The sequence below is a fragment of the Peromyscus maniculatus genome, chromosome 6 (assembly GCF_049852395.1).
Source record: "Peromyscus maniculatus bairdii isolate BWxNUB_F1_BW_parent chromosome 6, HU_Pman_BW_mat_3.1, whole genome shotgun sequence".
NCBI classification, from domain to species: Eukaryota; Metazoa; Chordata; class Mammalia; order Rodentia; family Cricetidae; genus Peromyscus; species Peromyscus maniculatus.
Window position 1 is genome coordinate 86,038,305 of NC_134857.1, and position 12,799 is coordinate 86,051,103.

The 12,799-nt window shown below is 45.5% G+C and overlaps 1 protein-coding gene across 2 annotated transcripts in view; it reads left to right on the forward strand.

The window, feature by feature from the left end:
* The window catches only part of Kcnd3 (potassium voltage-gated channel subfamily D member 3), a 214,759-nt gene extending 207,776 nt beyond the window's left edge, over nt 1-6,983 (forward strand). The window contains exons 4-8 of one of the 2 annotated variants that reach the window (XM_006986398.4): nt 342-443; nt 787-876; nt 2,351-2,407; nt 3,468-3,715; nt 4,339-6,983. In XM_006986398.4, the coding sequence (XP_006986460.1) occupies nt 342-443; nt 787-876; nt 2,351-2,407; nt 3,468-3,715; nt 4,339-4,540 (699 nt within the window). In that variant the 3' untranslated portion in view covers nt 4,541-6,983. The remainder of the gene's footprint in view (nt 1-341; nt 444-786; nt 877-2,350; nt 2,408-3,467; nt 3,716-4,338) is intronic. The other variant, XM_006986399.4, reaches the window with a different exon arrangement.
* Nucleotides 6,984-12,799: the final 5,816 nt, after the last annotated feature.

A 12,799-nucleotide genomic window follows, 5' to 3' on the forward strand; every position in this document is an offset into this window, starting at 1 on the left:
AAGTGCAATACTGACTGGGAAATGTCAGAAAGGCTTCGGGAGAAAGGACTTGAGAATATGGTATTTCTTCCACCAAGAGTCCACCCAGGCTGAAGATTTGTGAAGATTCCTAGAGTCCCTGACCATGGCTAAACTGCAAAAGTGGGCACACGGGTCTCAGATTCCTTCCAGGGTCTATAGATAGAGATGCGTAAGGCTAAGACTGGCTAAGACCAGGGAGCGTATTTTCCCTTCGCACACAATGCTAGGGAAACCAGCCTTCAGGGCAGCTGTTGTCACCGACTCTGCCAGGCTTGCTCTCCTTGTGTCTTATTGTCTCTCTTATTGTCTGCCCGTCACAGAAAGCCCGCCTTGCCAGGATCCGTGTGGCCAAAACAGGAAGCTCCAATGCCTACCTGCACAGCAAGCGCAATGGACTCCTCAACGAAGCCCTGGAGCTGACGGTAGGTGTCCGCGAGAGCTGACAGAGGAGATGAAACAGAAATAGGCTTGTTTGCTCACCCCCAGGTCCCAGCACTCCCCCAGGCCGCCCCAGGTTAGATTCTGACAGGGGCATATTTCCAAGTGTCCCCACCAACATACTGCTCCCATGTAACTAACACCGCTGCCCATAAACCAGCTATTGACGAGGACCCCAAGACCAAGACCAGCAGGTTTTATGGCGGCCCTAAGATTTGGCTTACCAAGATGTCCCTCGTGCCCTCCTACCTTCTGTGAAGAAATGAAGAGGCTGAAGAGAGGAGAAGACAACAGCGTCGTGCTCAGTCCTTCTTTCTTTCTCACTAGGGCACCCCGGAAGAGGAGCACATGGGCAAGACCACGTCACTCATCGAGAGCCAGCACCACCACTTGCTACACTGCCTAGAAAAGACCACTGTGAGTCCCAGCCTGCTGCCCCTTCCTGCTTCATCCCTGACCTCCCAAGGCCCTACTCACGTTGTCATCCTAGACCAGATAGTCAGTCTGTCCCCTTCCAATCCAAAAGAGTAGCAGCAAGGTCTGAAGGATGAAGACCCCAGGGGGTGGGGCAAGGTCACCAGAGTGAGAGATCAGCTGAGTCCTGCAGCTGTAGAGAAGAGGCCACTCCCATAGCCTTCCCATCCCCCCCCCACCAACACCATCGTGTGTCTTAATTACTGAGGACTAAGCATTTCGTTTTTTCATTTCTCAGTTCTGATGGGCATCAGCCAACAAGACTCAGGCTGAATTTACACAGGACAATAGAGAAGAGGGAAGATTTTTGTTCCACCCCTGTAGCTGGGTTGAGGCAACCCATGGGTCCCTCTGTGCCTACATTAATGAAGGAGGCAGTGTATATATACATATATATTCTTTAGCCAAGGATTTACCAGTCCCAACCCCACTTAAGTAACCTTGCACTTTTGCAGGGAGTTCAGATTGTGAAAGGCTGATTGCTAAAGGAGATCATGGCGTAGGGTGCCACAGCTGGAATGGGAATGATGCTTGTGCCTTCCTGACAGCCTGAAAGGAAGGGCAGTAGGGCCAACCCTGAACCCTTGGCAAAAATGCTGGGACCAGTAGGGTGGGAGAAGTCAGAATAGAAACGCTAAAGTGAACCTCTTCCCTATTCCTTTCCAGAAGTTTTCCACCCAAAGAGCCTAGAGTCAGGGCTCAGCACACCCTTGAAAGGAACTTCCTAATTCCTAGTAGCCTGTAACCTGGCCTCCCAGATGCTAGGTGCCTCTTACTCTGAGCAAAATAAACGGATACCATGGATGACTGTGGAACCCCAGTGAGATCTTCTAAATGAGAAAGTGCTCTGCGAGCCCGGGTACCAGCATCTATGGTCAAAGACCATGTATGCATATCTGGAAGTTCTCCCAAGGACACCCAACTTGCCAACGGGATAGGCCCAGACCCCACTGCCCTTTCCAAGTTGCATGCACTGGGTGGAATGTGTAAATTAGAAGGACGTGGGTGAAAGCATTGGGGTTTGAAGGGCTGGAATGTTGGCATTGGGGGACTGAGAGATGGAATGCTGGCATTGAAGGGGTGGAATGCTGGGTCTGAGGGAATGTTGAATTGATTGTAGAGATGGGATATCGGAATGCTGGGTTTGGGGTAAGGAATGTGGGGCCCAAGGGGGGGAATGTTGGGATAGGAAAAGAAGAATGTTGGTATGGAAAGAGTGAATGTTGGGTTAAGCAGGCTCCTTTTGGAGCCAATGGGTGAAATGTTGGGACAAGGGAAGCAGAATGCTGGGAATGGGGGCTGGAATGTTGAATTTGGAGGGTGTATTGCTGGGATTGAGAAACTGAATGTCCAAACCGGAATGCTGGAATGTACAATCAATGGTGTTTCTATCTTCTGTTGGCATGTTGTCCTGTAGGGGTTATCCTATCTTGTGGATGATCCCCTGTTATCTGTACGAACCTCCACCATCAAGGTATAGCTTTACAAATTCAATTGTTCTTCTCTCTGAATCTTGAGTCTGTGGATCTACTCTGCTTACCCCAGTCTGGTTTCTGCATGTGCTGCTGGTTCTCCCCGGGCTTTTGCTATCTCTGCTGCCACACCCAGTACCAGCTCAGGCTTCCAGTATTTTTGCACCCAACTACCCAATTTCCTTTCCTGTTCTTTTCTTTGACACCCCCAGGGGCTTAGAGGGGGCAGTGGAACGTTTCCTCTGGAATGCCCATATGCCACATATCTCTACGCTACCTCCTCAGTTTCCTGGGAACTCCTGGTACTGGCTGCCAGGGGACACTTTCTCTGAACACTGTCCTTACACTTCTCTTTCTCCTCACACTGTCAATGCCACAGAGTTTTAGTCACTTTGGTCAAGTATCCATTTTTCCATTGTTCTGGGTTTAGCTATGTATGAGCCACCCTCATGGCCTACAGACAGGAAACTGTTAACATTCTTTCCTATGTTTACATTTGGCCTAGGGAATCCTGAACTGCCAGGTTGTTAAGGATCCATATGCCATACATAATCAGGCAAAAGGGAAACAAAATTGGAAGAAATCTTATCCTTAGCAGTTTGACCCCTTTGCACTCAAGAGCAATGCTCTCCCAATTCTGTGAATGGTCCCAAACCTTTACAGACTTAAGTCACACCTGTAAGAGTCAGCAGATGTGCAAAGATGACCAGAAGACTCATATTCAGTGGCTTACTAACAAAAAGTTGATTCTCTCTCTGACGATGCCACTAAGCCCCTCCATGTCCTCTGTGTCCCTTCTGCTCAAAGCTGAAGGTGGAGTATATGACACATAATGATTTAACAACCATGTCCCTGCCCAGGCTCAAGGCCAGGGAGGCCAATGGATTCTTTTGACATTGACACCTGTGGAAACGAAACCCCTCACAAACACTTATCTGTAATCCAGGCATCTGGAGGGGGGAGGTCCTTCATTAAAGGCCCAAAACAGACAGGCAGCCATACAGAGACTGGGGCTCCCCCGCCTCCCTTCTTCTTTTTCACGGTTTCTCCTTCCTCCCACAGAACCACGAGTTTATTGATGAGCAGATGTTTGAGCAGAACTGCATGGAAAGCTCAATGCAGAACTACCCGTCCACCAGAAGTCCTTCTCTGTCCAGCCACTCGGGCCTCACCACCACCTGCTGCTCCCGTCGCAGTAAGAAGACCACACACCTGCCCAACTCCAACCTGCCAGCCACTCGCCTGCGCAGCATGCAAGAACTCAGCACGATCCACATCCAGGGCAGTGAGCAGCCCTCCCTCACCACCAGGTGGGTGGTTTCCATCCCCTTCCCAGAATTAATCTCCACATTAGAACCTCAGGGGTCCTGTAGTGGTTCCCCTGATCTACTGCATGGGGCCCCTCTGCTTTCCTCCCAACCTTCCTTCTCATGCTTTAAAGTAATCCAGAGGTCTTCATGGGATATTGGGTGATACTATAGCAGTTTAGGTCGAAAGTGGCTTTAGGTAGTAAGAGGGAAAAAACTAAAAAAGAATGCAAAAATTAAAAAGATAAACTATCATCATTTTCCTAAGAAAATACTTTTCCCAACTGTGTTACATATATAGGGCTTATCCCAAGATGATTGTGAATCACAGACTGACTTTTCCTTCCTGTTACTTCCAAATAAGTTGCAGAGATTTCAGGGAAAGCAAATGTCATAACAACACAAGTGATAAGCCCACAAGGGCTGGGAAGAAGTACTATCTGATGACATAGGAACTGTTACTAGTGACTAGAATGGTAATTATAAGCTGATTGTTAAAGGGACAGATCAAAGGCTGGATAGAGTCCCTTGATATAGCATAGAGCAAAAAACCGTGCAGGGGGTCAAGGAAGATTTGAGGGGCACGCAAGCAGGAACCATCACCAACTCACTCTTTTCTCTCCCAGTCGCTCCAGCCTTAATTTGAAAGCAGACGACGGACTGAGACCAAACTGCAAAACATCCCAGATTACCACAGCCATCATCAGCATCCCCACTCCCCCAGCTCTAACCCCAGAGGGAGAAAGTCGGCCACCTCCTGCCAGCCCAGGACCCAACACGAACATTCCTTCCATAGCCAGCAACGTTGTCAAGGTCTCTGCCTTGTAAAACCACTGGACAGAGGGCCCGAGGGGGTAGTGGGGAGTCAAGGGGGCTGGCATGTTGGTGGGTGGCCCCTGGGACCACTCCCTCCCCCTTCCCCACTATTTCTGCCTGCCCCGTTGCACCCCAGCACTGAGACTTGTGCCTGGAGGGGAAAGGAAGCAGCAAAGGGTTCCTGAGGATCCCACTGCCGGTGTGGACACAGCCCTGTGACACTGCATCTTGCTGGGGCCAGAGGAAGGGAGGGGGTGGGTAGGGGATGGGCCATTAGGAGGTGTAGGCCGCTTGCCTGGACAGGGCCTGGTGGGGGGACCTCAGACCAAATAACAGTTGTTTCTGGAGACCCCAGTGAGGAAAACACAAGACCAAGAGCAGCTCAGAGGCCGAGTCGTCACACGCAAACAGGAAGAAAATATAACACTGTGTATTAAGCACCTTTTTCAAGGATCTTAATGGATAATATTTATTCATGGGAAAAGGTGGAAAACAAAATAATCAATGGATTTTTGTGAAATGTTTTTCTCCATGGACCCAACACCTTTAAACCAAAACAATGCATTTTGTGAGGTTGGTTTTTATTTTTCTCCTTTTATAGCAAAAGCTTTTAGGCTCAAAGTCAGTTATTGCTGAGTTCCCTCCCCACTCCCAGGGGGAGTGAGGTCCCCTTTGCTGGGTCCTCACTGCCCAGCTGACCTGCACAGAGCTGTCAAAGCAACCACACAGCAACCCTTCTGCTCCGTTCGTCTGTCTCCTGTCTCTGTACCTATCTGCTTTACCTTGGCTGTCTCGGTATCCAACCGTCTGTCTCACCATGGACAGTAAAGCCTTCTCTGTCACTGCCAAGTACTGCAGACCTGTGCCTGGGAGTCAGGCCGAGCAAATGCAAATACAGAAAAGAAAGGAAGTCAAGTGGGGTGAGTTGAAGGGTGAGGTAAGTCTACCTTATGAACAGAGGTGCTTCCCTTGTGATTGGAGCCACTTGTCTTTGTAGTTTGTTGTAGGGGGAGTTGGGGAATAGTCATGTGTATCACACTGAGTCTTGAAAACGGAAACAGCCACTTCAGAAAGCAGTTGTTTCTGCTCTACCCCAGGGAAGACAGAAGCACCAAGGCTCACAGCTTCCAGAGCTCCGGGGCACTTTGCTATGGACCTTCCTTTAGGATCCACCATGAAGCCCATGCAGTGAGTGCTCCGCCACGCGGCTCCATGAGCATCCTCAAGAACAATGGACTTACAGCCCAAGGCAGTTCCTATACAGAGGTTATGAAGGTTAAGCCTGTGTGCCTCGTGAGGGATGTTTCAAAGCAAGAAAGCAAGCACGAGGCTCTAGATGATTCTCTCCTGGTCTAAAAGATGCCTTGAGGTCTGAGTCATCTTCAGGCCTCATCTCTAATGATAGCTGAAGTGTGGGAACACTGATGACCTCCACGCAAATGAGGGAGTGGAGATTACTTCTTGAAAATGTGGATAATATGTTTGTTCAAGTTATTTACATGGTAGTGGGCCTGGGAACAGTATTTCTGGAATCTTCCTAATCATTTTCACCACTTACAATGGAGCAGGTTAGCCTCGGGTTAGTTACAAGTGCCCTTTCCTGCCCTTCCCAACCCCAACTACTTTCCTGCGGTTTCTGAAGCCTGGGTGGGATCTGAGGCATATGAGCTGCTTAGGAACTTCTCATCCATTCTACAGCTCACAGATAAGCTGTTCATTTGCAAGTCCCAAATCTCTGCCTACTACAACTATAGATGGGTTTTTCTGGTCAGGGGCCTGAAAGCACTCCTGGGGCTTCCATGGCCCCAGCTCCAGGGACTCTGTACACAGAGGAGTCCATGTGTTTTGAGGGGGTACCAAACCAGAAAGTAGACAGAAAGGCAGAAGAAAGGTGCCCTTCTTTCCATCTTTGTCTCCCTGCCCTTATCCTCAAGGGCTACTGACAGTCCTTTCTTTAGATCTGGCCCCAGGATTTCCCCTTATCATGGGCATGGAGTTATTCTTGCAATCCAGTAATTCCATACATACATTTTATCAGCCAAGGCAGAGAGCCAAGCTGGACCCAGTTTTAGCGGGTAGACAAAGAACTAGAAAAGGATATTTCTTTTGAAAGAATGGGCCATGGGACAAAGGAATGTCCAAGTGCATGGTACATCCTAAGAACTGAGTGGGATAAGGATACAGAATTTAAAAGGAACACTGTTGCAGTCACATACACGCCACCGTTCTATTTAAGAACAAGTCACTACAGGGCTAAGATGATGACTCAACCAAGCATCTCCATGTCATTTGGACAGTGCACAGCACAGCATACTATGGCTCTCATGAAAAGAAATATATTTTTAAAATTGTGTCCCCCAAATTCCACGTTTTATTGACTCGAGTGAACTGATGTTGTGTTGCTTCTATTTCATTTCCAAAGCCCATATCATGCCTGTCCTCGCCACCACCACCACCACCACCACCACCACCCCCCACCACCCCCCGCAAAAAAAGCATTAGACCCTCTTCATTTTCATCTTCCCATTGCAGTCTTGTTAGGGGATAAGGGACCCAGCTCACATGTGCGCAAAGATATCAACGCAGGAAAACAGCTCACAGCCATATATCTCCTAAGGGTATTTGTGATTAAGTACAGGGACAAAAGTGTGCTGGAACAATTTAGTAAGTCTGACTCATTGGCTAGTAAGTGAAGAGCCAGGATATCAGAATCTTCTGGAGACCAACAGCTTTCTGGTGCAATGACTCATGGTGCACAAACCATGTTAGAATAACTGAAAATTCCCCAAGCTACCACTCCATTCAACCCTACTTAGCACTGGGGGAGAGGGTATCAAAAAGACAAATATAAAAAGCCTAAGACTACATTCAAATAACAAATGGGAATGACTTGGAAATATAATATTGAATATACCAGACCTAGAGAAGATTAAACAATAGCTAATTCATTTTACAGTGTAGAAAACTGAGGCCCAGAGAACTTGACTCCTTCAAGGTAATGTAGTCATTTAAGAATAGAATAGGGACCAGAGCACAAGACCCTTGGCTACTAGTCTAATGTGTTTTGTTTTGTTTTGGGGGTTTTTGTTTGTTTTTTGTTTTGTTTTGTTTTTTCAATACACCCTTTGCCTCGCATAGTTAATACGTTGGGGAAGGTCCATCAAAGATGCCATGACATAACTAGAGATATTCTTGTGTAAATGTCAACACAACTTGATGTAGCCCTGGAAATCACCTGACTATACTAACACAAATTATAGACATCAGAGCCACCATTTCTTGGGTAGAGCAAGCTACAGGTGATCATTTATCAGTGAAGAGGGAATATCCAAGATTTTCCAGGCAAATGCTCAATTTTCTCAATGAAAAAGAGACTTGGACAATGACATTTCAAAGCATATTTTTCTGTTGCTTCTCACCACAATCTGTGAAGGTAGTCAACTTAGTAAATCTTTGATTCAGAGAAAAGAAATGGGCACAAAGAAACTGAATGACTCATCTAAGGTTTCATGGCAAGTTAATGGCAGAATTGTGATTTGATCCAGAACTTAGACATCACGTCTTGGGAGAGTCTCCTATATCCTGCTCTATGGCTCTAAGGTTTGCTCATATTTTTAAAAGCTGGATTTCAAGGGAGATGATTATGGGAAACATTCCTGAAGTAGCAAGACCTCCTGAAACATACCATTATTTCTTCCTCATTCCCATTTTTTCCTAACTAGTCTCAAGCTCAGGACTAATTGTACAGAACCCCTTTCAAAAGACCAGTAGATACTCTCAACAACATATTAGAATATGACCACATAATTTGAACAGATGTTAAGGAGGACGGTAAATGATGATCCATGGTTGACAATGGTCACATACAGAACTGCTGAGGACATTATACAGTTGTTTTGTTTTCCCCGCAGTTCAGGATCAAGTCATTTTCTTATCAGAAAGCAGGTATGGAAAGTACCTGGGAGCATTATATGCTTAGATCATTTTCCTTGTCTTTTTAAAAATAGCAGTAGTGATTGAAATTGAGCTAGCATTAGATTTGAAATTATTAATGAATTCTAGTGACTCAGGCTCCCTCACTTCAATTACTAGGTAACTAAGTAAGGCAGAAGGAGCCCAATACCATTCATTTGAAGTAATAGTTTCCCTTTCATGCTAGTTGGCATGGTAACCACCGTAAAAGGAACACGAGAGACTTTTATTTTCCCTCTGATTTCCTAATGAATTCTCATTACTTGCAAAGCTTTAAAATGATGGGATAAAGGAAAAACATTGTCATGACCCATGACACTTGGAGCCCAAACAGCATCATGAAAAGCATTAGAACCAAGGAAACATGGCTTTGAAGAATGAAATGGCTTTTTAAAGGGGTTCCTTATGGGTCTTGTTTTTTATTCAGGATATTCTATGTTTTCTCATCAAATGTAGTAATGACATTTATCTTAGCAGGTTCTTTAAACTAAGCTGGCTGATGTCACATTAGCCAGTGCAGGGCACTGACCCAAGTCCTGGGGGACTACTTGGACCAATGGACTATTTTACAAACCAGGGAGGTGGGAGGGATGGTATATTTTTGATAACCAGACATTCCAATGTTTTCCTTAGAGGTCATGAGCTCCCATTAATGTTCTTGTGAAAAACATCAAGTGTGTTTTTTCTATTTTCGTATAATTACTGGGCTTTGCTTAACAACATCACAACGGCAAAGGAATACACTGTACAAAACTGCAGGAAGACAAATGTGAAAACTTTCTGCGGGGGAAGAAAAAGCTCTTAAGTTTCTTGTCTTCTTTTGAAACTGTAGTGCATATGTTATAACATGTATATCATTTACAGTATTGAGTCCTGTGCCACTGCTGTACCTGATGTATCCAATCTGGATTAAACAAACTATGTGCCACAAACCTTGAAGTGGGGGAGTTTCTTTGAAAACCAGTTCTTTCCCTTCCAAAAGCATGGCCGTACAGTAGGAAGCTTTCTCAATGGCATACTCTTACGGGTAAAGGCCTCATCTAAGCTGCCCCTGCGCCTTCCATATAAGCAAGGCCACTGCTTCCTGGAGCTTGCCTGCCGACACACTCTAGGCAGGTTCACTGCTTTAACAGGGGACCAGTGGATTGAATTTGTCTATAGCTCTCTCTTAAGGATCAATTACTAAACAAAAATCTGTCTATATATCAGTATCGGTTCTACTAAGGCTTCCTCTAATATTTGCTCCGCTTAGACCAAGGTCTGAAACAAATCAATCTCTCTCTCTCTCTCTCTCTCTCTCTCTCTCTCTCTCTCTCTCTCTCTCTCTCTCTCTCCATTAAATGCTAGTAAAAATCATGACAAGCAAGAGAAGCACAAGCTCAGGTTCATCACATGTTGGTGACTTCACATCTGTCACCTTTTACTTCTTCCCTTCAGTTCCTTTCTTGACTTTAAAGGAGAGTAGGGCGGGATTAAGTACCTTTTAAGATCTGTCTAACCTTCATAATTCTGTTCATGTAAGAGAAGCATTTTCATGTTCTGCCATGCAACAGCACAAATTTAAATCCTTTTCATTCTCCAAAATCACCAGATCCCAACCAATGGAAACAGTAAAAGAAGAAACACAGTATGCTCAAAAGTCCAAGTCCATTATGAAATTCATTGTAAGCACTGACATTCACATCCTTACTACCCACTAGGTGTCACTAAAGACCCATAGCTCAAATAATCTGGACGAAAACTGGGAAGTAACATGCACTCAGCAACTCTGCCTGCATTCAGCAATTCTTTTAAATTAACAAGCACTCAGTGTGTTTTGCAGGTTTGATGGTGAGTTTTGATTCCCAGATTTACAGGGTAGGAGGAGAGAATTGACTCCTGTTAAGTTATCCTCTGACCTCCACCCATGCACCATGACATGCAGGCACACATAAAATTAAAATATAATAAAACTTTTCTCATTATGTAGCTCTGACTATCCTGGAACTATGTAGACCAGGCTGGCCTTGAACTCAGAGATCTGCCTGCCTCTGCCTCCTGAGTGTGTGTACCACTATGCCCAACTTTGTTTTGTTTTGTTTTATTTTGTTTTGTTTTGTTTTGTGAGACAGGGTTTCTCTGTGTAGCTTTGTGCCTTTCCTGGAACTCACTTGGTAGCCCAGGCTGGCCTCAAACTCACAGAGATCCGCCTGGCTCTACCTCCCAAGTGCTGGGATTAAAGGCGTGCGCCACCACCGCCCGGCCTGGCTCCAACTCTTAAAGCACTAAATGTCAAATAGTATACACACACTTGTTCAAAAGATACAAAACACATTCTGCCCCAACAAGACAAGACCTTTGTGACAGGGGTGTCAACAATAACTACGAAAAGTGTAAGTTATTTTATTTTTAAAAGGAAATGGAAAAAGCCCTCAAAAACTTGTTCCAAATCATTCCTTTATCTTAGACATGACCCACAGTACAATCATTCTTCAATTACTTTTAGTGTTCTGGAACTGAAGTTTAACTAAAAGACACACGCTTTTATTTTAAAAGTCACTGAAGAAGTAACTTGTATTCTCAGAATTATCCAAAGAGGGCTGGAGAGACGGCTCAGTGGTTAAGAGCACTTGCTGCTCTTCAGAGGACCCATATTTCGTTCCCAGCACCCATGTTGGGCAGCTCAGGACTGCCTTGAACTCCAGTTCCAAGGGATCCAGCAACCTCTTCTAGCCTCCGTGGGCTCTCACACATTCGCACAAATAGAAAGAAAAATACTACTATCCAAAGAAGCAAGTTTCTCTAAGATCTCTGTATGTAATAACGAATGCCTAATTCAAGCTTAACCTGAACTTACAGTAATGGACTGGAAATTTTGAAAATTCAAGAAATGCCGGGCGGTGGTGGCGCACACCTTTAATCCCAGCACTCAGGAGGCAGAGCCAGGCAGATCTCTGTGAGTTCGAGGCCAGCCTGGGCTACCAAGTGAGTTCCAGGAAAGGCGCAAAGCTACACAGAGAAACCCTATCTCGAAGAAAAAAAAAAAAAAGAAAGAAAAGAAAGAAAAGAAAATTCAAGAATTACCTAGATAGATACAGAGATCCATGGCCAGGCACCAGGCTGAGCTCCAGGAATCCCATTGATGAGAGGAGAGATACTACAGGCGAGGGATGTCGAGATCATGATGGGAGGATGTGCAGAGATGACCAGCCACACTAGTGGAAGTCCATGAACTGTGGACTGGTGGCTGTGGACCCCCCATGGGACTGGACTAGGCCCTCTGGATACGGAAGACGGTTGTTTGGCTCGAACTGTTTGGGGGGGGGGGGGGGCACCAAGGCAGGGAATCGGGATCTGTCCTTGGTCCATGGGAAGGCTTCTGGAACCCAGTGCCTGTTGTGTGACACCTTGCACAGCCTTGGTGCAGTGGGAAGGAGCTTGGACCTGCCTAGGCTCAGTGTGCTGGGCTCTGCTGACTCCCCATAGGAGACCTCGATTTGGGGGATTTGGGGGATGTGGGGATGCGGGGTGGCTTGGGAAAGAGGGCTTGGGGTGTGGGAGGAGGGGGGATCTGTGGATAATATGTGGAGTGAGTAGAAAATTTCATAATAAAGAAAAATGAAAGAAAAAAAAGAGTAAAAACAAACAAACAAACAAAAAAGAATTACCTAGACTCTTATTTACAAATTTGAATTACCTTTCTCATAAAATACTTTCTCATTATGAGTCATATAAAAATTAAATCTTACAAGGAACCCTAAAAATCTAACCCAATGTCTCATTTTATTGAGAAAGCTGGGTTTGGAGAGGTTAGATGACTGTACAAGATATCAAAGTAGGTAGAATGTCTTCATGAGGACAAATTTTCTTTTAATGATACAAATTCCCAACTGACTTCACAGAAAACCTGTGTGCATGGTTCCTAACATTATGTGGCCACACGCCTGACTGAAGGTTTCTAGCAAAATGTCCCGTCACACATACACAGTAAGCTATGCACAAGTGGTAGTGAATGTCTCCCACTTTCACCTCTGCAGGTAAATGGAAACAGCTGCTATCAGCCCATTTTCAGAGTGCCTCAGATTTCTAAAGCTTTAATTCATATACTTGCTATTGGGATTTGGGAGGTTTTTTTTTTCCATTTACTGAGTGTATGGAATACAGAGTGTGCTCCTGGCAGTCAGTGGACAACTCCTTCCATGAAGATCAAAGTCAGGTCATCAAGCTTGGTGACAAGTGGCAAGTGTGCTTACCAGCTCTCTCTGCAGCCCTGTAACTACGTGAAGCTTAAATTAGGCATTCAGTGTTAACATTTACAGA